Source organism: Aedes albopictus, chromosome 3 (assembly GCF_035046485.1).
Source record: "Aedes albopictus strain Foshan chromosome 3, AalbF5, whole genome shotgun sequence".
Classification (NCBI taxonomy): Eukaryota; Metazoa; Arthropoda; class Insecta; order Diptera; family Culicidae; genus Aedes; species Aedes albopictus.
Window position 1 is genome coordinate 103036488 of NC_085138.1, and position 25969 is coordinate 103062456.

Here is a 25969-nt window from a genome sequence, read left to right on the forward strand (position 1 = left end):
GCCTCTGATTTTGTTGGGACTGCGATCATCTGTTGATCTGGGAAGATATCAATTGCTCTGTCGCTGAAATGACCTACGGACAACCCTTGCGCATTCCAGGAGAATTTCTGGATCCGACGGAGAAGGATTTAAGTCAATCGGACTACCTTAACATCCTACGACAAACGATGCAACAAATACGGCCAATCGAGAATCAACATCATTCGAAACATCGCGTCTTCATTCCTAAAGATCTTCGAACATGCAAAAGTGTGTTTGTAAGAGTGGACACGGTTAAGCGTTCTCTTCAACGACCCTACGAAGGTCCTTTCGACGTACTCGACCGTTACGAAAAGTTTATGGATCTTAGCATCAATGGAAAAAGGCAACGAATTTCGATTGACAGAATCAAGCCGGCTTATGTCTGCAATCAGGATTCATTATTGGCCCCAGACGATACCACTAAAGTTACGCCATCCGGCCACCGCGTTAGGTTCTTGGCATAACTGGGGGGGACACTGTAGCGTATCCTAACTGCAATACTGGCAGCACGGTACAAAGAGAAAGAAGAGGTGAAAGGAGACAGAGAAAAACAAATCAGTAAATAAATAATAACACTTGCAAAAGTAGTCCGCGCTTTTATTCGTTCCCGGAATATTACCGTCCGAATTGGCCGTTGATCACACACATGTTTTACATGTCATTATTTTTTCATAATAAAGACATTCTACCTTCTGTAAATGATTGAAATACGTTGGAAACAAGCTATAGTTGTAAGGCATCTGGTAATATGTTAAGTTTTTCTCTGTTATACAGGGCCAACGTACTCATTGGCTTAGGGTGTCCATTATGCCCCTAATCCCCCTATTAAGATAAATATAGAAAATGGTTTAAGCTCAGAGGTTTGATTGATAAATACGTCAACAATTCATAATATTAATCCAATAATTGACCATGAAAAGAGATGAACCAGCCTAGGGCTGAAAATCTCTATAATAAAGTAATAATAATAATAATAATTAACCATGAAACACGTTTCTTCTCAAGGCTGGCTTTTTTTTCTTCAAAGTTAACTGTATATATGTTAAGATGTAAGGCAGACATCTAATGTCAAAAGAAGAATACTTACCACCTTTGCTCTGCTCGGGTAGCCTAGATAATACCACACCCATGCAACCAAAAAGGATTCTTCAAACCATTTAAAATACATTGCATAGTTTACCTCCACCACCAGTTCCCGCTTTATTCACCCCTTCTCAATAGACGTTAACCGGCGCCGCATTGCCAAAAAGATGCTTCCACGAGCTCGGTATGGCCAGCTTGATCTTCCCGCCGTCCTCCTCCCTCGGAAGCAATGGCTTCTTCAGCTGATCCAACAGCGACACCAGCTGGACAGCATCTGCCGTATTGTCACCCTCGGAAACGTACATGAACAGCAAAAATCCGGCCAGTTCCTTCCCGGTACAAGCGGCCAGCAATTTGGCCGCGTATCCTCCTCCATGAATCACGTTCCCATCCAGCGGGCTCCACTGCAGCGCTTCGACCGCCTCGGAGTGCACGGAGAGGAACTTTTCGTTGGCCAAATACTTGTACGGTCGTGCCCCAACTTGGTGGTTCTCGTGGGCGAAACTGCTGCTCAGGATGATGACCTCGGCCAACTGTTTGTCTCGGATAAAATCCGTCAACTTGTCGAGGAAATCCGACTGTAGTGCACCGACCAGGGGCGCACGGATCTGAAGAACCACCAACTTACGCTCCTCCGACAGGTACAATTCCGCAGTTGTGGTGGTTTGGTCGTGGTCATGGTCATACGCCGGTGGACCAACAATCGGGATCAATGCCGGGTGCCACAGTAAACCGATCTTCTCCAGTTTGAGCGTTTCGATCAGCAGATCGGTGGCAAGCTGGGCGACGTTACCAACGCTGACACTGGGCACCAGCAGGGTGTAGCCGGTTAAGGTAACTTCCTTGTTAAGTTTGAACATTTTTACGGTGTGAAAATGTTGAATTAAACAATCACTTTTTAATAAATTTTTAAACTCCAAAAAAATAGGATGAGATGCGGTTTTTGCGTATTTTTGTTTACACAACGACTTCACGACGCACGTTTGTTGTTGTCAGCAGTGTTAACACTAAAGATTAGTAATGGGCGCTTCTGCCTCAATGACCGATTCTTAAGGGCAAAGTTGCAGAAGCTCCAAAATGGCAGCCAGTATACAGAATTCTGTATGCCAATATCACAGAGAAACAGACGTCACACTCTCATTGCTTCTCATCGATCACCTTTTTACCGGTTGATTTAAATATGCAGTCAATATTCAGTAGTAGGTTGATCGACCACTCGCGGTGCTGGTATGGTATCGTTTTTGCTCCTGTTTGACGTTTGCTCACTACGGCCATCTAGTGGCGGCCTGGCCAAACACAGTACGTTTAGCATCGGGCGGTTACGTTTTCGTGACGATGTTTTTTAATGAAATTTGTTCTAAGTGTTACGTCTGTTTCTCTGAGCCAATATTATTGTCGCGCTTATCTTATGTCGTTTTCGTTTTTGCGGTGGTGCTACACCGGGTGTAGCACTTTTGCACCGAAAATGTTCGTTTTTGATTTTCGTGCTACACCGGCGCAGCCTAGGGTGCAGCACTTTTTCTGCATAGGGCATGATAGGGTAACCAATATAATTTGGACCCCCATATATTTTGGACCCCCTGAGTCGTATTATCATAATTTTCACAGATTAAATGAACAGATGACGAAAATTTTTAGAACCATTCGCTAAATTAGATTGTTCTGCACGAGCAGCAATCATTTCCTCACGGAAAATATCATTATTCAGCTTTCCACGCTAGCCATAATGGCGGATGCCATAAAAAATTTGACAAGATCTGTGCCCTGTGCACTGAACTGAAATTGAAGAAAACAATCTCAGCAAACTTTGAGTTTGCCAAACTTGTTTGTTGATTTTGATGTCACCTAACCAACCGTTGATTTGTAAAAAAATTCAAAGGCGATAGTGAAGGTTTTCAATTCAGTTTTGTAGCGATTCCTTTCGAACACCAAACTGGGCTCTAATTATTTTCTTTTCGTTTTAGATTTAATTGAACTAAGTTTGAATGTGGATCCCGTAAAATAATTTTGGAGCATTATCCGTTCAAACGATTCTGATGAGTTGGTCTAAGAAATGCGAATTTTCATCTGTCCCCATTGTTGCATAGTTTTTTCTTTTGAATCTCAGAATTTTAACTCAAAAATTGTAACTGAATTCGCCCCAAATACCTAGCCAGAAAGAATATGCCTAACCCCGTTACGAAGCGTAAAAACACGTGAACTTCTCATAAATGTAAACTCATAAACTGGAATCTCCATCGGAAAGTTCGCTCACTGAATGTCATTTTGTATCTTTAATTATTGGAAAAGGGCAGCTTCATGCGCTTTTCTCATTACACCAGACCGAAACCGGAAAAGCTCCGCTCGAGGCACTTGTATGTAACAGACATCTAATCATTTCTATCAAAATAATGGCATGGGTTTCTCTCCGCCCTGTCGTGGATACTATCCGGTACTGGTTCAGTGCAATGTCTATTCTCATTACTTGAATGTATTTGATACGTTAAGGAACTTTTTCGGGTTAAGTAGAACATAAGCCCACTTAAGGCCCATCTGTAAGCGTTCTTGGGTTTGCATATGACCGTTCTTGTGGAATCATGAATATGATTTACAATTACATTTATTCAAGCATTTATTGAAGCGAGAATATGTTTAGTTCGCGATTTTCTGATTAGCTGACTGGCACCGGGGTACGGTTTGAGAACCCCGGTTGAAAATTGCCCAATATATGGCGTCAAGTGGTAACTCGATGGATGACAGGTGGGGCACAACCACGGAACGGGGCTCTGCAGGGAGCTAGATCGGAAGGTGAACGGGATTCGTGAAAGGTCTGTCAAATACGGGGATTCGTGAAAGGTCGGTCAAATAGCGAACATAGATGCGAGTTTTTTTTTTGGATAAGATTTGTAAAAGTTGTCCGGCTTTGTAGCTTGGTTAGTGATTCGATCCCCATGACCCAAGGTCCAGAGCCTGCCAAGCAATGGCCTGAGTGTCCTCCAGTGCCGGCCGTGGTGTTCCGAAAGTTTTCACCCGTCGGCCGGCAAGTGCCACCGCTTTGCGCCACCTTTATCTTCGGGGTGGTAAGTGGGATTCCTGGAGCACATCCTACTGCTGGCGTCCACCGTTTTCGTTTCTCTACCGACACCGTGGTCAGTGCTGCATCTACTACGATACTGTAGCCACAATCGTAGCTCGCCATTTTGATCGCCACACGATCTCCCTCCTCCCCCCGGCACACTTGGCCGCTGAAGCACGGTTCGTCAACAACGCCGTCAGTCCGCAATTCTTGAACGTCCGTAGATCCCCCTCAAGCCAGCTGCTTTGCACGCGACTACCGAAGCTGTCGTTGTCGCGGAAGACCGTTATTACCGACACCCGTATGAACCTCCCAGAAACATGCGTGGCTGACTGCCTTCGTGGATAACTGCGCATGCCACCGCCTTGTCCCCCTGACATTTCCGCAATACGGATACGGACGCTGACTGGAACTTATGCAGTAATTCCTAAAATAAGAAAAATCTTAATTATGGAATTTAAAGAACAAATAGAAGCAAAAATATCACGTCTGACAGGTAACAACAAAACGGCTAATTTTAGATAGCACAGCTTGCTGAGAATATTTTCTACAATTTCAGTTCAGCGTGGAGCACAGTTCTTGTCAAACATTTTTATGGCATCCGCCATTATGGCTAGCGTGGAAAGCTGGATTTGCCTTGAAATTATTTTTTGTCAATCTCGTCATCCGTGCGAGTGTCGCGGTTTGTTTACCGAAAGAGAAAGTGTTGCTAGGAAAACTTGCAGATGTAAACAAAAACGTTTATCATTCTAGCGCATTAAATTCGCAAAATTCGTCTAATCAGGCTTTGTCAATCAAGTAATTAGGATGTGATCCAGCATATCCGAGTGGCTGATTCTGCGAAAATTGTTTCAAGCTGGTTTAAACACCGGGTGTCCAAATTATACACTTAAGGGTGTCCAAAATGCATTGGGGTGTCCAAAACAGTGGAAACTGATGTTTCAAAAATTAGTTTTTTTCATCAAATTTTCAGTCAGAAACGACCTTGTGTGTATTTTTGATGGACAGTGGAGGCCTTTACGGTCATACCAACACGCTTAAATAATTCTGCACAGTGATGAGTAACCCTTACACACTTTCCGTCATCGCTTGCAAAGGCGGCAGAATGTGTGAAAAAATGTGTAAGGCAAGCTCATGCTATGAGTTGAAGGCACCTTACACATTTTTGTGCAAGCCATCTGCGGTTGACTAACGCTTGGAGAAAGAAATGTTTGTTTACTCCGCTGAAATAACTGCCATTGTGGCCATTGTTGTCGAACGCTGACGAGCTGTTTCTTGGCTTCTCAGCAGTAAAGGCACAACTTTTTCGTGCTAAATCGTGTAAAATCATTATTTGTGGATAAGTTGCAAACCACCCGCATAGTGAAATACAATTTGTATTACACTCCAAACAGTATGTCTCCTTTATCTCTTACTGTTACTGTACCATAAACAGGTGCTTTCCTGTTGCAACTATGAAACTTGAAGCTTTCGATCATAAAGAACGGTTTATGGGTTACATACTAAATAGTAACAATATGATATGTGCAGAAATTGTCAAATGAAAACTCGGGACACATGGTGGCAATATAGAATGACCTTTTCTCAAACGGCTTGTGCGCAACTCACTTACACATGTGTATTTCACTGTATGTCACCTCAATTTAACAGTTTGCCAAATAGTAGCTTTCATTCGTATCTGTGCCGATTGAACTTTGCAGTTTGCAATTGTTTAGAAAAATAAAATAAAATCTTTCGCCAGCTAGCTGAGTGAAAATAAATTGAAAATTGCCTCAGTAAACGGTTTCAAGCGCATGGAGCAGTCTGGATGAAACATAGGTAAGTTTTACATAATTTATACATTTGTTTTTTTTGTGCCATATCTAATCGGATGTTTGGAATTTTGCAGAATTCGCGAACTCGACGCGAACTTGAGTGTGCCGAGAAGGATTCGTACTGCTACGGGCGGGAATTGTGTGTGCCCCTTGCGACTAAATAGCCGGATTCACCGGAGGAAAAACTAAAGTGAGTTTCAGTCGCCGTGGGTGCTACCGGGCCCAGGATGGAACACGTCGCAAGTCGAGGAATTTAAGCAGACGTCGACAACCCAGCTCATCCGATGACCCGAGATGCTCCTCCATCTATGCAGGTTGCGATACTCGGTATGACGCATGGAAATCTTTCAAAAAAATATTTTTAGATTGAAAGTGTGGTTATTAGATTTAAAGCATCTTGGACATATAAATTGGAGGCGAGATTGGAGGAGAATATTTATTGAATAAAAAAAATCTTTGGTGAACGCGTAACCCCCTTTTTATTTATAAACGGTTAAAATGCAGTTGAACCACATGCCATATGCTTAAAATACCATGGAAAACCATAAATCAATAACAACACATACATTGTTCGTTTTCTTCTAGATTTATTGTTAAACTGTTCTTTAACCATTTGCTATGCTGTGGATTGTCTCAAAAACTGGATAGTATATTGACCGTATCCTTTACTGTATTGCGAAAATTTTGTTCGAGAAAACGAGCGATTTTTTATGGTAACCTATCTTAACCGCCTATTCCACATACTGTAATTTGGCGGATTACCATTTGTCAAACTGGCAAATCTGTACATGGAATGGTTATCTTACTGTTATCTCGGATAGTCTGTGAAACAGGTCAATGTCCATTTGTAATAGTCATCTACAGTATAATAAACATTGCATTTACAGTTAGCGATTATGCGGGCAATTAGCCAAAAAGTATGTCTTACTGTGTTATGTGCTGCTAGATTATCACTTCTTTCTGATTTTGGTTAACTACCTTTACGGCGAAGCGGATTATCAAATTGCGGATTAGCACTTTGCAAATTTGCATTCGGTTCTGATCCGGTTTGGTGGAGGCCGCAAGGAAGCGATTCTTTTCGGCATTCGCGAACTCCGCAGCGAGCTTTAAAATCAATTTTAATATCGCTTTAACATATTTTTGAAGCAATAAGGGAAGCGTTTTCTCAATGTGTAACTCTCACACATTCTTCAAATCAGCCTGCAAACGCTTCGATGTGTGACAGTTACACAGACCGTTTCGATTCGCAGGCGTCAACACAAAAATGTGTAAGGTCACTTTGCACAAATTTTGTGTGGTCTGGAAAATATGCACAAATGAGTGATCATTACACATTTCTGAGTGGACCGATTTGAGCGTGAACATCATCATTATGTGTAACACCCTCTAAATCTGTTTGATTTTAGCTTAAATTAAAAGTAATGTCCTTCAGGGGTCCAAAATTCGACCGTTACCCTACACTGCAAAAACTGCAAATATTTATTTTATGTTTCGTACACATGTATTTTTGCAATTTGTCTGGACAAATGATGTTTATGTGTGACAAACATAACGAATTGTTTATTGGTATACATCGTTTTGATGTGTGACTACACATAAAAACAGTAGAGAATGGCAAATAGAAACAATAGATGTACTGAAATGGTTTTTACCGGGAATAAAGCATTCTTAAACCAGTTAAAATCGTTGAAATGATTTCGAAACAAAGCCACAAGCTATTTAAGAAAGAGCCAAACATCCATTGCACTGAAAAGTTAGTCGATTGTTTACCACCAGAAAGTGACCAATCGGTCAACTTTGCAACTCCAAATAAAGTTCTAAATTGCGCTCTCTTGACCTTAGTTTCCAAAGATTTTTCAGTTTGAAGCGATTAATGATGAGTATTCCATGCTACCGAGAATGTAGCCGCGATGATTCTGGTACAATATCTCCACTGAGAGCTGCAAATCCTGCAGCACAATTTTTTGCAAACGCGTTTCAGTCGCCATTTTCTCACTTTGCGCGTCGACGACGGCTGACACAGACGCTAAGCATTGGTATTATGTGTATACTCACATATTTTTTTGCTATGGGTGTTCACACATACCAAGTATTTGTGAAACTAATCTAGAGCATAAACAACAAATATCTTGGTTATAGTTTAGGTAATAAAATTTATGTGTGGGAAGGTCAGTTGGATCGATGTGTATTTTCACATAAAATAAATATTTGTAGTTTTTGCAGTGTAGTGTAGCACTCAAAAAATCGGGAGTGTAGCTGGTGTACACCGTGTCCACCAATGAGCGTTTGCAAAGTTGTCAATATTTTGGTGTTTTACACGCACACCCATGCTGCCGTAATTCTGCAAAGTGACGTAAGCGCCATTCAAAATGCCGATATTTTTCGGTATATTATATATAATATCTGGAGTAAAAATAACACTGTGGTATGCCTGCTGTATTAGAATGTAAGATCTAGTCGTAATCTATCATCAATGGAAAGAAACTTAGAGGATGAGCAAGAGTTTTATGCATAATAACTAAAAAATGGGCCAAAACTATCAATGTCGCTTACGTCACTTTGCAGAATTACGGCAGCATGCAACTGCACCGAAAATGTTTGTTTATTCAGCAATAAGTGTAGCACGAAGCGGTGTAGCATCGCCGCGAAAACGAAAACGACATATTCAATGTCGTTTTCGTTTTTGCGGCGGTGCTACACCGCTTCGTGCTACACTTTTTGCTGAATAAACGAACATTTTCGGTGCAGTTGCATTGGTGTGCGTGTATAAACACCAAAATATTGACAACTTTGCAAACGCTGATTGGTGGACACGGTGTGCACCAGCTACACTCCCGATTTTTTGAGTGCTACACTATCATGCGCGGTGCAGAAAAAGTGCTGCACGGGTGTAGCACGAAAATCAAAAACGAACAATTTCGGTGCAAAAGTGCTACACCGGTGTAGCACCACCGCAAAAACGAAAACGACATAAGAACAGACCCTCACGCTTAAATAATTCTGCACAGTGCATGAGTAACCCTTACACACTTTCCGTCATCGCTTGCAAAGGCGGCAGAATGTGTGAAAAAAATGTGTAAGACAAGCTCATGCTATGAGTTGAAGGCACCTTACACATTTTTGTGCAAGCCAACTGCGGTTGACAAACGCTTGGAGAAAGAAATGTTTGTTTACTCCGCTGTGTATCGACTGCGTCTCAGACCGTGTTCACCGGCCGAACTTCTGCACTGAATCGGCCGAACTGGGAATATCCACACGCGAGTAACGGGACAACCTTTCACGTCCGCGGTCACCTACCAACTGACTCCCAGCACGAAAGCACCTCGGCATATAGCACAGCTTTCCTAGAACCAATACACATACATATGCCTCGATACTCACATTTATCTATCCCGCATAAGCGTCATGACGCGCACACTAGCACTTGCACCCGATACATCTCTCCTTCATTTTGACAAAAGAAACATACATATTTTTTCAACTTTACATTATATTTGAATCCGGTTTGAATCTAGGAACGACTTAGAATACAAAATCATCATACCTCTTAGGTACCTGAACCTTACGCTTTTTCATAGTATTTTGTTTATCTTCCTGCTCTCTCTTCTCTCCTCCTTCTTCCTTTGATTTTTGTTCACCCTGATCACTTAACACTACATTTTCTCTACTAATCTTCTTCAAATGACTGCTGTTCCGACTATAAATACTTCCGGTTTCCTTAGATCGTATCTGTATTTCCCCTCCGTTTATACCAATGATCTCGAACTCTTCCGCTCCAAAACGCGGTTCTAGCGCACCCCCTTTCAGGTTTTTCATTATGACGGTGTCCCCTTGTTGCAGCGAATGGTTCTTCGCGGCACGGCGTTCGTCACTACGTTGCTTGTGTTTTTCCTTAAAAATCATATCGCGATCCTTAGCTTCTTCCCAATTTAGGGCAGTCGACTGGTTCACTGCTGGTACAGCGTTTCTCAGCTCGCGGCCAAACATCATTTGGCCCGGTGAAACTCCCGTTGTTTCCTGCGGTGTAGAATGATACATCAGCAAATAATCTAGCAAGTCAGCTTCCCAGTCCGTGCCCTGGATCATACTGATTTTCACACGTTTGCCCAGATTTCTCATTTGACGCTCTGCTGCTCCATTCTGCTCAGGCCAGTACGGAGTGGAGAGGTTTAGATGGATACCGTAGCTTTTGCAGAACTGTTTCATTTCAACAGACCGGAATTGCGGCCCATTGTCTGCCGTTATCGAACGAGGTACTCCGAAACTAGCAAACATTTTCAATAAAGCGCTGATGACCCGTTGAGAGGTTGCAGGCTTCATTGGCTCTATTTGAATAAATCTGCTGGTGTAGCAAACAACTACTAACATAGATTTCCCAGAAGGTAGCCCTTCTTTGAAATCCATTGCCAGATCCTGCCAGGGCTTTGTAGGTGTTCGGCGGACAATGGGATTCGGTCTATCGGGTACCGAGGTCATTTTGCATGGCTTGCAGTTATTCACAACATTTTCGATCATTTTGTCCATTTCTGGGAACCAGACTTTAGATCTAAGATGAGCCTTCATCCCCGTACTACCCTGATGGCCTAAGTGGGCAAGCTGAACGATTTTTTCCTGTAAACTGCTTGGCATAACGATTCTGTCTCCTCTCAGTACCAAACCCTCGAACTCAATCAGGTCGTCTTTTATTGTGGCTGCTTTGTACTGTACAGGAACGCTGTCCCACACTCCCGAAGAAATAGCATCTCGAATCAAACTCAAATTATCATCCTGTAGGCTCTCCTTTTCAATTTCTTTCAGAGTTAAGGCTGATGGCAAAATTTCTTTTACCAACCAACTGATTACATCAGCGTCCTCTGTATTTCCCACATCTACTATAGCCATCCGTGAAAATGCGTCCGCCATGTTGTTTTCCCCGGGTTGATATTTTACTTCGAAATCAAATGCCTGCAGGCGGAGCACCCATCTTTCGATCCTTGCTGAAGGTTTCGATCGAACGCGATTGAACAGATACTGTAATGGCTTACAGTCTGTAATCAGGGTGAATCGTTTTCCGTACAAGTTCATGTAGAACTTTTCCATAGCCCATACCATTGCGAAACATTCCTTCTCTGTTTGACAGTATTTCCTTTCATGTGCAGCTAGACTTTTCGATGCACAGTACACAGCTCGAGAGATCCCATTTTTCACTTGTAATAGGATAGCACCAACACCTACTGGGCTTGCGTCCGTAATCAACATCGTCTCGTCTCTCGGATCGTAAAATCCTAGAGACCCGGCTTTACACAAAACCTCTTTGATTTTGTTTAGCTCATTGCTATGTACTTGCTGCCAATCAAAGCGAACATTTTTTGTCATAAGCTGTCGGATGTTTGCCGTCAGAGAAGCAAGATTAGGGATGAATTTGCCTACGAAGTTAATCATCCCCATAAGCGATTTCAGCTCCGTCGGAGTCTTGGGTGGTCGAAGGTCTAATATTGCTTGGATTTTATCGTCAGTTGGCCTTACACCGTCAGTTGACATGACATGGCCAAGAAACGTCACTTTATCAACGCCAAACAGTGACTTTTGTTCGTTGATCTTCAAGTTCAAATCGTTCAGTCGTTTCATAACTTCCTGCAGCGTTTGGTCATGTTCTTCGTCTGTTTCCCCGTGGATAAGGAAGTCGTCCATGAATACTACCAATCCCTTAATGCCCCGAAATAAATTTTCCATAGCTCTTTGGAATAACTCAGGAGCGGACTTGATTCCGAACATGAGTCGTTTGAATCTGTAAACTCCACTTCTGGAAGCGAATGTCGTTATGTCTCGACTTTGAGGGTCCAACTCGAAATGGTAATAGGCAGATTCTAAATCAATTTTGGAAAGTTTTGAAACTTTATGAATCGACGCAATTGCTGCGTCAATGTTAGGCATGGGGTAATTCTCTTTTTGTACGGCACGATTTGCTTCTCTCATATCAACACAAAGCCTAATTTTTCCGTCATTTTTACGAACTGGCACCAATGGGGAAACCCAGGTCAGCGGACCGTCCGATCGTTCAATTATACCTTTGTCCAACAACTCCTGGATGACCTGTTTGATTTTTATTTTTTTTATTTATATGATATTTTCCTTTCTCCATCAATTACTTACCTTCTCAACATCCGCTTCCATCGCAATCGGAAGTCTCCGAGCTGCTTGGGCTACTGGAGGAACATCTGGGTCGATCTGAATTTTCAGATTCACGTTTGGGATCTTCGGGAATTCCTGAATGGAGTCCTGGCCAACGTCGTTGATCTTGTTGATGTTATATCCAATCTTCAGTACGCCAAGTGCAAAGGCCGTTGCTTTGCTCAACAGATTGGTCTGTCCTGTGGGTGCCACAAGAAAATGAGCCCATACTCCATTTGTATCCTCTGGGGTCTTGATCTCCGCTTCGAAAGCCGTTGAAAAAACGATCTTATCAGCCGACGCGAAAGCTTCGAATCTGTGGTTATCCTCCGCAGCATCTCTCTCATTCAGAATCGTTGCTCCTGATTGTTTAAGCCGCTGGTATGTACATTCTTGCATGATGTTTGCCGGGGATCCAGAATCTACCACCATTGTAGTTCGTACGCCCCCAACATAGAATGTAAGAATCTCGGAAACATCGTTGTCGCTATCGTGGTTAACGTGGAAAACACCCTTATCGTGGCTTGGTTCTGACAGTGTCTCAACAACTGCCTGGATTCTACGTTTAGGGTACGATTGCTCCCGTGGTTCCGTCGATTTCCTTTTCTGGCAACATATTTTGAAATGGCCTTTCGTTCCACAGTTGTGGCACTTCGCATCCCTCGCAATGCATTTTTGAATATCCTTCGCGATGTGACCATATCGTCCACAGTTGTAGCATTTCCTTGGGTTGTTCATAAATGGCCTGCTTGATGTTGAAGCCATCTGCCTGTCAACAACTTTCTGAACCATCGTTCCTTCCAAACCAGACGAAACAGGATTGTTGTACTGTTTGGTTTGTTTCTGCACATTCTCGATTGTTCGGCCTATCATTAGTGCTTCCGAGAGATTTTTTTCCTCCGTCAGCAACTTCTTCCTTAGCTCCATTGAGCCACAGCCTTCAATGATTTGGTCTACGATCATGTCGTCGACGTCGACAAATTTGCATCGGTTAGCCTGTTCCCTCAGCCGGAACACGAAATCCTCGAAACTCTCCCCAACTTCCTGCTTTAACGCTCGGAACATGTGCCTCTCGAAACGTTTATTCAGCTGAGGTGCGAAGTGTTTCTCAAGCGACAGAACAGCTGATTCATACTTGAGTATGATCACGTCTGAACTTCCATCTGCACATGGGATGCCCACATGAGACTTATCGATTTTATCATAGTACGTCTGAAGTTCAAGCCCACCTAGCACTAGTAGCAAGTTGTATTTGTTCTCATCATCTTCCACGCCGTTCGCAACAACGAACCGTTCAAATGCTTTCCGCCACCTAAGCCATTCATTTCTAGGATCCGAACCGACCTTGAAAGCCGGCATGGCTGCAGCATCTGTTTTCACGAAGAACAAAACACAATAAAAAGAACAATTCTAGATTGAGTTTAAATAAGGGCGAAAGTAACATTTGCAAGTTCTCTTCATCGACTTTCTCTTCTTCAAATTAAAGTGACAAGATGCAAGTATGGTTGCACTTTTTGGTCATAAATCGCTAGGTTGCGAGGCAATCTAGCGTCTAGATGTAAACAAGTTCGATTGAATTTGCATCTTGTCACTTTAATTTGCAGAAGAGAGAGTCGATGAAGAGAACTCTCTCATGTTACTTTCGCCCTTATTTAAACTCAATCTAGAATTAGTCGACTGCCTTTTGCTATAGTATTGAAAGAAAAAAAACTGGCAATGCTTAAACCGATCTCAGTCTCATACTTAGTTACAGTCTACGTTAACATTATCATGCTCATGTATGCATCATCATAAACAACTGACCCTAATACATAGAACATCGTTACACCATTAAATTTTCATGATGTTATTCACTCGCCGCTCGTATATTTGTGATGCCACACATGTCGTAATTAGACCACACTCTAGAATCACTTTATTTATTTCTCATACAAATATACTTGTTGGCGTGCTTGTTGGGCATTACACATCACGAAGCCGCCTATTTTACCATCACAGTGCCAAACAAATGCATTGACGTTCACGCAGAAAAACTACAAAGTTGTTGTACGAAACAAATCATAATGCAGAATTACGCTTTGTTCTACCATCTCATTCACGCAGATCTTCTCTTTCATGCAAAAGTGTATTCTGATATCGCGGAAAATGAACGCCACTTTTCTACGAAAAAAAACCAACACTTTTGTACGGAACAAAACACCCAACCATTTTCTACTGCCATCACCTTCACAAAGATCCATCCAAATCCGAATCTTGTTGTACGAAACAACATAATGCCTCAAGCCACACGACTTGTCGCGGAGACTTTTCCACGCAGGAACGAAAACAAACAACTTGTACGAAACAAAACGTCAAAACAGAAAAATGCTTTCTTCCGCCATCATAATATACACGAAGAAACATCTCTTTCAAGCACGAAGGAATCCTGTTGTACGAAACAACACTGCATCGCAATGCAACTTAACTTTTCACGAAGACTACATCAATCCAGGTCTAGTAATATGTGTACAAAAGTCACAGTATTGTACTCCACGCAACCGATCACACACAAAGAAACGAGGAACCTTTTCCTCCTTCGCTCAGTTACACTCGAAAAAAAAAATGGCTGCCATTCTCATCTTCATGTCTAGTTTCCTGCACGCGTTCTTTGATAAATTCTTTACCAGTAATTTCTTCCGAAAACTTTTGTTTTACAAATTTATTTCGTGGCCGAGTCAAAACGCAAGAATGATTTTTCCGAAATAATACTAAAATTTAGATTACACTCTCTGCTCACCGATTTTCATTGTCGCCATTTTGTATCGACTGCGTCTCAGACCGTGTTCACCGGCCGAACTTCTGCACTGAATCGGCCGAACTGGGAATATCCACACGCGAGTAACGGGACAACCTTTCACGTCCGCGGTCACCTACCAACTGACTCCCAGCACGAAAGCACCTCGGCATATAGCACAGCACAGCTTTCCTAGAACCAATACACATACATATGCCTCGATACTCACATTTGTCTATCCCGCATAAGCGTCATGACGCGCACACTAGCACTTGCACCCGATACACGCTGAAATAACTGCCATTGTGGCCATTGTTGTCGAACGCTGACGAGATGTTTCTTGGCTTCTCAGCAGTAAAGGCACAACTTTTTTGTGCTAAATCGTGTAAAATCATTATTTGTGGATAAATTGCGAACCAATTAGCCAAAAAGTATGTCTTCAAGTGTTATGTGCTGCTAGATTATCACTTCTTTCTGATTTTGGTTAACGACCTTTCCGGCGAAGCGGATTAGCAAATTGCGGATTAGAACTTTGCAAATTTGCATTCGGTTCTGATCCGGTTTGGTGGAGGCCGCAAGGAAGCGATAATTTTCGGCATTCGCGAGCTCCGCAACGAGCTTTAAAATCAATTTTAATAATGCTTTAACATATTTTTGAAGCAATAAGGGAAGCGTTTTCTCAATGTGTAACTCTCACACATTCTTGAAATCAGCCTGCAAACGCTTCGATGTGTGACAGTTACACAGACCGTTTCGATTCGCAGGCGTCAACACAAAAATGTGTAAGGTCACTTTGCACAAATTTAGTGTGGTCTGGAAAATATGCACAAATGAGTGATCATTACACATTTCTGAGTGGACCGATTTGAGCGTGTGCCGATGATTGGCGAGGATGCAAGCAAATGCACTTTTCGATGACGGTGATGTGTCAAGGTGTCAAAACAGAAAAAGTGCAATCGTCGTTCCCGAATTTTGTCGTTCTAATCAGGAAGAAAATTTTGCACACACGTAATAATGCTAAATTAATTGGTAAAACTATCCAACAAGTGCTGGGAAATATACTGAATATTGAAGAGCGATGTCAAGTGCACGGGAACTGTTTAGTTTACCGGCCGGTCCGGCCGATTTGTGCTTCGACAAGAACGAGTTTATGAAGGTGAGATTTCGCCGATGGGTCGGGTTCAATCAAGCCCTCTGGATCAAGAGGATTTTTGCGATTTTCAGAAAACCTTTTCCGTGGACGAGTTCCTGCACGAAAACCGTAACGCCGGTAGTTTGGAGATCATCCGCGATGATTTGGGAGTGTATCTGAAGGTGCTGCGATCGGCAATGATCGAGCTGATCAACCAGGATTATGCGGACTTTGTAAATCTATCGGCGAATCTGATCGGGCTGGATCAGCAGATAAGCGGAATCGGGAGCCCGTTGGAAAAACTCCGGGATGAGATAATGGCGGTGAAGGAAGCCCTGGAGGGAACGATGCGGGACATATCGGATTGCTTGGAGCAGAAGAAGTCACTTCGAGGGCACAAGAAGAGCTTGCAAAGCTTGGGGAAGGTACGTATGGGTTGTTTGACAGTATTGGTTCTTATCCTTACCCTCTATGATCTTTACAGGTTCAAGGAGCTTTAGTCAAGCTGGAAAATTTGCTGAAGCCGGGCGAAGGTGTAAATCCGACATTGCTAGAACGGGCTGCACTGGAATCGATTCAGCTGCAGTTTAACATCAAGTTTTGTAGGGAGTTTTTAAATGACGAGCAACAACGGCATTCGGAACAAATGAAACACAGTTTACTGGACCAGTTGAAGACGTATTTCTTGAGAACCCTGGAACAGAAGAACGTGGACGGGCTGGAAAGGTGCTTGAGGATTTACTGCACCTTGGATGAATGTCGAACGGCGGAAGAAGTTTTCAAAGGGGAAATCGTTTCGCCCTACATGAGTCGAGTTGTGTCCGAGAGTAGTCTGCAAAATTCTCCCCAAGGATTGACCGGGATTTACAACCAAATTCTGGATTTTGTATCGTTGCACATGAAAAATTTGCTGACGCTGACGAAGAAAAACGGCAAAGTGAAGGGATACAACTTTATTGTGAACAGCTTTTGGACCGAGGTGGAGCGGCGGATGGAAACGAACATGTCATCGATTTTCGCTCCGGGGAATCCGGAAGCTTTCTATCAGAAGTATAAGTGTACTCTAGAATTCCTGGAGCGGATTGAGCAAATCATCGAGGATCCGACGGAAATAGTGGCGTTTAAAGCACATTCCCAGTACAAAAGCTTTCAAGTCCGATGGAACCTTCCGGTGTACTTCCAGATCCGTTTCCAGGAGATTGGCTCCAATTTGGAGAAAGCTTGCAGTCGTGATCTGGAGGCCACAAAGTTTGCCGAACAGCAGATCAGCGCCAGCCAGTTTAATCTTGTGCAATTCTCCATCGCTCTGACGTGCATTTCCAACTGCTGGCAAGAGGGAATCTATCTGCCACAGTTGTTCCATAGATTCTTCAAATTGACATTGCAGTTACTGTCCCGAACTACCACCTGGGTAGACTCGGCCATTGCCTTCAACTTCCCTGCTTCTACAGATTCCCAAACGCCATCCCTGAAACTCAAACTGCTGGCCACACTTTTCTCCGACATAAGCAACCTCTCGAAGAAGATCCCACAGATTGTGACCCTAGTCCTGGAGAAAGCCCCCGTCAGTTTAGCCCTAACTCCTCCCCAGCTAGACGAAGCCTTCTTCGACAACCGATCAACGCTGACCACCAAACTGAACCGCCTGCAAACCCTGATCGTCCAGGAGCTGGTCCAAGCGAGTATTCCGCACATCAAACAGGTCAGCGACATCCCGCGCCTCTACCGGAAGACGAACCGGGATGTGCCGAGCCGCTGCTGTCAGTATATGGAACTGCTGGTGCAGCCGAGTCGGGAATTTCGCGAGCGTTACCACGGCATGGTCGGCGGCGACGAACGGCTGAAGGAGTTTCTTGCCAATGTGTTCACCTTTCTGACGTTGAAGTGAGTATCTAATTCTTTACCTTTCTGTCTTAATCCATGAAAAGATTTCTAGGGCGTATACTGCCCCCACTCGCATAACAGTCCCATTTGCAAAAAGTAGGAATTGAGAAAACGACATTTGAAGTTTGAAAACTTGTTTCCATATAAAACTTTGAAAAATCGCCAAAATTTGAAAAATATTTCGATCATCTCGAAACTTTCACAGATTGCTTTGCACATGAATATATAACTGTAATAGTAGTTTACTCAACAAGGTGCAGAATGACGATTTTTACAGCACGAGTCGTACATTTATCCAACGAGGCTTGCCGAGTTGGATAATTACGACGAGTGCTGAAAAAATCGAGTTCTGCACCGAGTTGCGTACAACGTTTTTTGCAATTTCATAAATTACCCTTGAGGATAGTTTAAAACAAAACTTTTTCATTAAACTGCACACTGATGTTCATAGCCATGTTTAAGAAAATCTGATCATAACAGGTTATACTGTGCAGTTGTCACAATTTTCCATAACTGCGTCCAGAAAGCATCAAGAAGTTGACCAAAACTGCAAAACAGTGCTGTAATGATTCATTACGCAACGCAAATAAGTGCTGTAATGAACCATTACAGCACTGTTAATTTGGTGTGGGAAAGTAGGCCTTTTCCTGTCAGATTTGCGTAAGGTAAAACAGCCTATTACGATGAGAAATTGCAAAAAAAATATTACAATCACTACAAAGTTGTTCAGTTTTGTGTTGCGTAACACAAAAATCCATGATGGGACTGTTATGCGGGTACTTTTGATATGGGACGCTCATAACTTGGTATTTTTTTCACACATTGACATACAAATTCGTAATTTTTATTGTTGTTTCTGGAAGTACATAAAAAATGATGACTATTCATAACGTTAACTCAAAAGTGATGGAATGTCAAATGGGACTGTTATGCGAGTGGGGGCAGTATAGCGTCACTTGCTTGGCACCAATGTCGTCAGCGATATAGTTGCCTCCCATGTTTCTCTGGCCAGACCTCCTCCAAAGCCAATCTGGTTACTGAAGCGTCGTCGTTCTGGTGCACTACGGGAGTATAGTGTTTACAACAAGGTCCTGTATACTCGGTATATCTAAAGCACCCAGCGCAATCTACGCCAAAATCCGAAGCAGTTCTGAAACTTCATTAAATCCAAACGAAACGAAGACGGACTTCCTACTTTAATGCACCTTGGAGAGCTAAAAGACAACTCGATTGCTGAAAAGTGCAATCTTTTTGCCACGCAATTCAAAGCAAGATGGATTCCAACACATTTCGGATTGATGCAGAAGATGTTTCAAAAGCGATTCGTAAACTGAAATTTTCATACTCTGCCGGCCCAAATGGTATCCCGTCAGTTTTATTGAAACTCTGGCAAGGCTCTTCAACCTCTCGTTCCAATGTCAGCAGTTTCCATCAAACTGGAAACATTCATTTCTGTTTCCAATTCACAAAAAAGGCGACAAACGTGATGTCAGCAATTATCGCGGAATAACCTCCCTTACACAGCTAGTTTTGATATTACCGACTTCGGTAAATTTTTACTGGGTTTTTGAACTGCTGAACACCCAGTAAGTTTTGCCGTTACCGAAAAGCAAGTAAATGAAAAAATGCTGATCTGTCAAAAAATTACCGAATAAGTCAGTATTTTTTTCAGTAGCATCTTTTACTGGGTTCTTCAGTTAAATAATTGTTTACTCTAGTTTACCGAGATTCCCAGTTCGAAGAAAAGCACCAGCAGCCTGTTTTTACATGTTACATTTGATTCATTCGGCGTTTTTGATTATTATTGTGGATCGTTTAGCCTTTCTTGTGAATCTTTGACCTCGTAAATTTAAAAGATCTGCGACTGCGGTGAAAAAGGTTTATTTTAACATTTGCTTAGATTGCAAAATCAGGAGGGTTCTTCGAGCGATGTTGCGTTTTTCAAGATTCCTCCCGCTCGTTTCTCATTACGATGTTTCGGACTTCCATTGGCGGAAGCCTCGAAGTTCAAACAATTGCGAGGTGAGCACACATTTGTCGCAGACTTTTTGCTACTTACTTGGCAAAGACGCATCCAGAAGGCCGGAATCTATGCTGGCGCTGCAGGCAAAATTAATCCATATTGAAATAAGTTGTAATTCCAATGCTTTTGTAGCCGTCGCCGCTGCTGCTGCTTGAATGTGGTTCAATTGTTGAAATTTGACAGCTCCTTGCTGGAGCTGTGTTGTTTTTATTTGATTTTGACAAAAAAGTCAGTAAAATGATCAACATTACTGAAACTCGGTACTCGTGTTTACTGACTTTTGCTAAGTTCAGTAAAACATTCAAATTACTGGAAATTCAGTTGTTGAATTTACAGTAATCGGTAAAAAAGTAAAATATTTTACCGGAGAACAGCAATTTTCGGCAAAAACTACTGAATTGGCGCTAATTTGGAGATTTACAAATCAAGTCCAGTTAAAAGAAGTACCGAACTGCTAATTCTAAAATAAGTGTGTACAGCCTGCTCCAAGGTGTTCAAAGTCATAGTAAATGATGCATTTTTTACCTGCACGCTAAGATCAGTTTACCTATTTTTCTAAAATATGGGTAAATTTTATTCAAATTTGCGTAAACTTTACGCAAATATGGGAAAATAAAACTCATATTTTGGAAAAGTGCACAACCTCATTTATAGATAATATTAACCCATATTTGGGTTACAATTACTCATATTTGTGTCCACATTACCCATATTTGAGTTTTGTTAACCTATATTTGAGTATCATTTACGCATATTTGCGGTTGTGCACTTTTTGGAAAAAAGGTAAACTGATCTAAGCGTGTGTTGCCAGCATTATATTTCAAGTTTCCAACACATTCTCCCTCTAGCCTTCGAGCAAGACAGTTGGAAAGTATACCAAGTGTATCAGTGCGCGAAACGCGATTAATTCGGAGGAAAATTTTCTAACCTCAAATTTTGATTTTCATCGAAAGTGCTCATTCGGCCATTTTGTTTATTGTGAATTGTGAAAAGGTGTGTGAATCACGACATTGAATCGAACTCTATTGGTTTCCTTGATCCGAAACAAGTAAGGTAGGTGAAGATTCTGCTACGGTCTCCTCTGGAGATCCGTAGGGGAAATGGATGAAGACGAAGATGGGGCTCGTGGCTCCATAGATGATGAGGGATCTGGTACAGGTTATGAGTCGGCTAGTGACGCCTCTATGACATATCGCAGGAAAATGGAGTCATCTTCGGACGATGAAGGAAAACTTCAGAAAAAGAAGATGAAAAAGGACAAACACACTCCCAAGAGCAAATACGAATTTGAACATGACTGGACCGAAAAAACTGATGACAACAATGATTCAGACATGAATGGACATGAAAAACAGAATAAGAAAAACGAAAAAGACTCAAACAAATCCGACAATACAAAGACCAAGGGATCGAAAAAGAAGAAAGATGCCAATGGTTTTCTGGATGATGGATGGATTCAAAACAAAATCTACAAAACGTTCATTATGGAACCGACCGACGAAAAATACAAACTATACACATCATGGAAATAGCGAAACTACTCCGAAACATCAAAATCACACAATACAAGGAACTCAAACCCGCTGGACACAACCGTTACAAAATTACTTTTGACAACCCACGACACGCAGAAAACCTAATCAACTCCAAAATACTGACAGAAACGTACAAGTACAAGATCTACGTCCCCAAAATGTACCAGGAAATCATTGGTGTCATCCGTGACGTACCACCATCGTTTTCTGACCAAGAAATACTAGAAAAACTTGAATGCAAACGAATCAAAATAACCAAGGTCGAAAGAATCCAAAAGTTCGTTCAAAACAAGCTTAAGCCTACGTACTCGGTAAAGATCTACGCGGAAGGGGAAAAACTACCACAAGAAGTTGTATTGTACACAGTACCACGAAAGGTTGAGGTTTACTGTTTCCCGATTAAGTTTTGCCGGAAATGCTTGCGTTATGGTCATAACTTGAGGGTATGTAAATCCGAACAAACCCGATGCTACAACTGCTCACTAAATGGACATGAAGGTAAAGACTGTAAATCAGGTATCAGGTATCAGTAGGTCGGCTCTAGAGGCACGTTCTCCTCCATTCGGGAAATTTGTGCCATCGCCATGAACACGAGCCTATTCATCATTTACCTGACGGAGAAGGGAAGGAAAAAGGATAGGACATGGGAAAGGACAGGTAAGGGAATAGGGTCGTCATACTCGCAAAAGCGTACCACAATGGGTTCACATAGCGTCCTGAAAAGGACACTGTAATAACGCATGAGCGTGCCACAATGGGTTCAAACAGCGCCCTGAGAAGGGCACTGTGATAATGCATAAAGCGTAAAGAGAGCCTATAGCTCTTTACCACAGCGGGTCAAGAACAACAGAACATCCTGAAGATTCAGGTTTCTGAAGTCAGTTTCACTTAATAAGTGTTTCCCGAGTACTCGGAAACGCAATTGCGCAAAAGCTGGACAGTTACATATTAAATGATACGAAGTTCCATAATCGGATTCACAGCTATCACATGCAAATGAATCAGCTTGCTGAATATTCGCCATGTGATAACTGAGTCGGCAGTGGCCAGTCAATGCTTTGACCAGCATGCTGCAATTCTGCTTTGACAGATTTGTTAGATACTTTGCCACCCCTAGAGATGGCTCAGTACAATACAATTTTGTTTGACGACATGACTCCAAACTATTTCAGTATTGTTTGTGCTGAGTGGCAGCCCAGGTGTCAATCTGAAGCTTCACCCAACACTTGGATACCGGAATAGCTGGCTCAGGGCCGATGAAGTCATGTGATGCTCCAGTGCGAGCTAACTCATCAGCCAATTCATTTCCAGCGATGGAAGAATGGCCAGGTACCCATACAAGGTGAACAGCGTTTGCTGAATTCAGCTCCTCAATTTGAGTTCGACAAGCGATAACTATCTTCGACCTGGAGTTGGCCGAAGCAAGTGCTTTAATAGCAGCCTGGCTATCTGAACAGAAGTATATTACTTTGCCCATTACGTGCTGCTGAAGTGCTGATTGCACTCCGCACATAAGAGCAAAGATTTCGGCCTGAAAAACGGTGCAGTGTCTGCCAAGTGAATAAGACTGATACAGCCTTAGCTCACGAGAATAAACACCAGCACCTGCTCGACCTTCGAGAAGGGAGCCATCAGTATAACATACGATGCCGTCTGAAATACTTCTCTCCAGATAACCAGATGTCCACTCTTCCCGGAAAGGGAATTTCGTGGAAAATGTCCTATATGGAAAATTACAAGCAATTGTAAGATCACTTGGAGCAAGGACAACTTTGTCCCAATTCACCAAAAGTGGAAACAACGAGGTGTGTGTTGAACTGCGGTTCACAGGAGTTTCCTCTAGTAAACCGAGTACCCATAGGCGGTAAGTGCAAGAAAGTGCTTCTTGTTTGAGATGAATGTGTAGTGGGGCAACGTCAAAGAGAACTTCGAGCGCTGCCGTGGGAGTTGAAGAGAACGCTCCAGACATCGCCATTAAGCACATCCTTTGGAGATGGCCTAACTTTGATTGGACCGTTCTCACTTCGCCCTTTTGCCACCACACAAGACATCCATAGGCCAATATTGGCCGAACAACAGTTGTGTAGATCCATTTGATATACTTGGGTTTTAGACCCCAAGTTGTACCAAAGGTTCGCCGGCATTGCCCGAAGGCCATACAAGCTTTCTTGATTCTGAACTCAACATGAGGTGTCCAGGAAAGCTTGGAATCAAGAATGACTCCAACGTACTTTACCTGTTCAGTCACATTGATTTCAGAATCAAAGAGACGTAAAGTTCGAACACCATTACGGTTTCGCTTTTCCGTGAAAAGAACAATAGATGTTTTACTCGGATTTACCGAAAGGCCATATTGGCGACACCAACCCTCAACTACCTGAAGAGCGTTTTGCATCAGGTCGAAAAGGGTGCTGATGCACATACCGACTAACAATGTTAGGTAGTCGTCGGCAAAACCATAAGTAGGAAAACCGCTATTATTGAGTTGCCTCAATAGCGTATCTGCTACGAGATTCCATAAAAGTGGTGATAAGACTCCCCCTTGGGGGCATCCACAAACACTCAATTTCCTAATCGCCGCTTGACGCAATGTCGAGAAGAGATGTCGGTTTTTGAGCATTTGGTGAATCCAATTGGAAATCATTGGAGATATACCATGACCCCGTGCGGCTTCCAATATGGCATCGAAAGGCACGTTGTCAAAGGCACCCTCGATATCTAAGAAAACACCCAAACAAGATTGCTTTTGAGCGAATGCCTTCTCGATATCGTAAACAACTTTGTGTAAAAGAGTCACAGTGGACTTTCCAGATTGGTAAGCATGTTGGTTCACATGAAGAGGCACATTGGCCAGATGAACATCACGGATGTGATGATCGACTATGCGTTCTAAGCATTTCAGAAGAAAAGAGGTCAAACTGATAGGTCTGAAACTCTTTGCTTCTTCATACGACGCGCGACCCACTTTCGGAATAAACTTCACAGTAATATCCCGCCAGGATTTGGGAATATACCCTGTAGCAAAACTGCAAACAAGTAGTTGTTTCAAAACATGTTTGAAATGATCAAATCCCTTCTGAAGCAAAATAGGATAAATCCCATCTGCCCCAGGAGATTTGAAAGGAGCAAAGCTATTAAGTGCCCATTCAATCGATTCTAAAGTTATGATACTCCGAGCCGAAGCTAAAGAATCATAACTACAAGAAAAGACATCAGGTTCATCCGAAGATGTAATATCCACACATCCGGGGAAGTGTGTACTGAATAAACATTCTAAAACTTCCTCATCAGAGGAAGTGAAATCACCATTTGGCAAACGAAGTTCGTTCACTTGAAAATCCTTAGATTTTGCAAGGATTTTGTTCAATCGACTGGCTTCACTCAGACTGGAAACATTTGTACAAAGGTTTTTCCAGCCGGATCGTTCAGCAGACCGAAGAGCTTTCTGGTAGGCCTTGCGAGCCGACCTGAAAGCCTCCGATCCAGCCGAACGTCGTCTGTTCCAACTCTTTCTACATTGTTTCCTGAGCTTCGCCAGATCGGAGTTCCACCAAGGGGTTCCTCTTGTGGTCTTCACAGACCGCAAAGGGCAGGCTTCTTCAAAAGCTTCCATGATGAAGGCCGTTGTAGTATCAACGGCATCATCTAAATCACTTGGAGTGTCAATTGATGGTGAGTATCCATGAAATTTGGCTGCAACCAAATCGGTAAAGAGATCCCAGTTGGTTGACCGGGGATTCCTGAAACGCAAAGTTTGCGAAGTAACATTCACATGTTCAAACAAGATGTAACGATGGTCAGATAAAGATTCTTCATCTGACACATGCCAATTGGTCAGCTCATGACTAATTCTGCTAGAGCAAAGCGTTATGTCTAACACTTCCTCTCTACCAGATACCATAAAGGTTGGGCGGTTGCCTATGTTAAGTAATCCAAGATCTGTACTACTCAAGTATTCCATCAAACTGGAGCCTCTCAAATTGATGTCTGAGCTGCCCCAGATTATATGGTGAGCATTAGCATCACTACCAACAATTAGCGGAAGGCCTTTTGAAGTGCAGTATGCAATGACTTGCTTGAAAGCATCCGTAGGGGATGGTTCATCATGCGGTAAATAAACCGAACAATAAACGTATTTCCTGTTGAGGTTTCCAACAGATACATCTATTGTGATAGCACATACATCTCTGGTAGTTAGTTCAGAGATGAGTGTAGCAACGATTGCGTTGTTGACAAGCACACATGCTCGAGGCATGACACGTGAGTTTGCCATTTCATTTTTACTGAAAGTAGCAAACACCGGATTCACAAGGTTTCCTAAATAGAAATTCCCCTTACGAAAGTAAGGTTCTTGGACTAACGCCACTTGGGCTGTACCATTTTGCATAAGTCTACAAAGATTGATCGTTGCTGTTCTTTTGTGCTGAAGATTGATCTGAGCTATCCTAACCGTAGCCACTACCCAAACTAGGCAAGAATAAACTCTTAACAATCACAGC

General features: G+C 42.5%; 2 protein-coding genes across 2 annotated transcripts in view; one reads left to right on the forward strand and one right to left on the reverse strand.

Annotated features, from left to right (window-relative positions):
• Positions 1–1193: 1193 nt before the first annotated feature.
• On the reverse strand, positions 1194–2105 carry LOC134289775 (proteasome assembly chaperone 2). The gene has a single exon (XM_062856246.1). The coding sequence runs from the start codon at positions 1962–1964 to the stop codon at positions 1236–1238; it is 729 nt and encodes a 242-aa protein (XP_062712230.1). The 5' UTR covers positions 1965–2105; the 3' UTR covers positions 1194–1235.
• Positions 2106–15810: 13705 nt separating this feature from the next.
• Positions 15811–25969, forward strand: part of LOC134291701 (conserved oligomeric Golgi complex subunit 2) — a 33898-nt gene continuing 23739 nt past the window's right edge. Inside the window, exons 1-3 of the mRNA XM_062859810.1 lie at positions 15811–16052; positions 16121–16453; positions 16513–17912. Of these exons, the coding sequence (XP_062715794.1) occupies positions 15975–16052; positions 16121–16453; positions 16513–17912 (1811 nt within the window). The 5' untranslated portion in view covers positions 15811–15974. The remainder of the gene's footprint in view (positions 16053–16120; positions 16454–16512; positions 17913–25969) is intronic.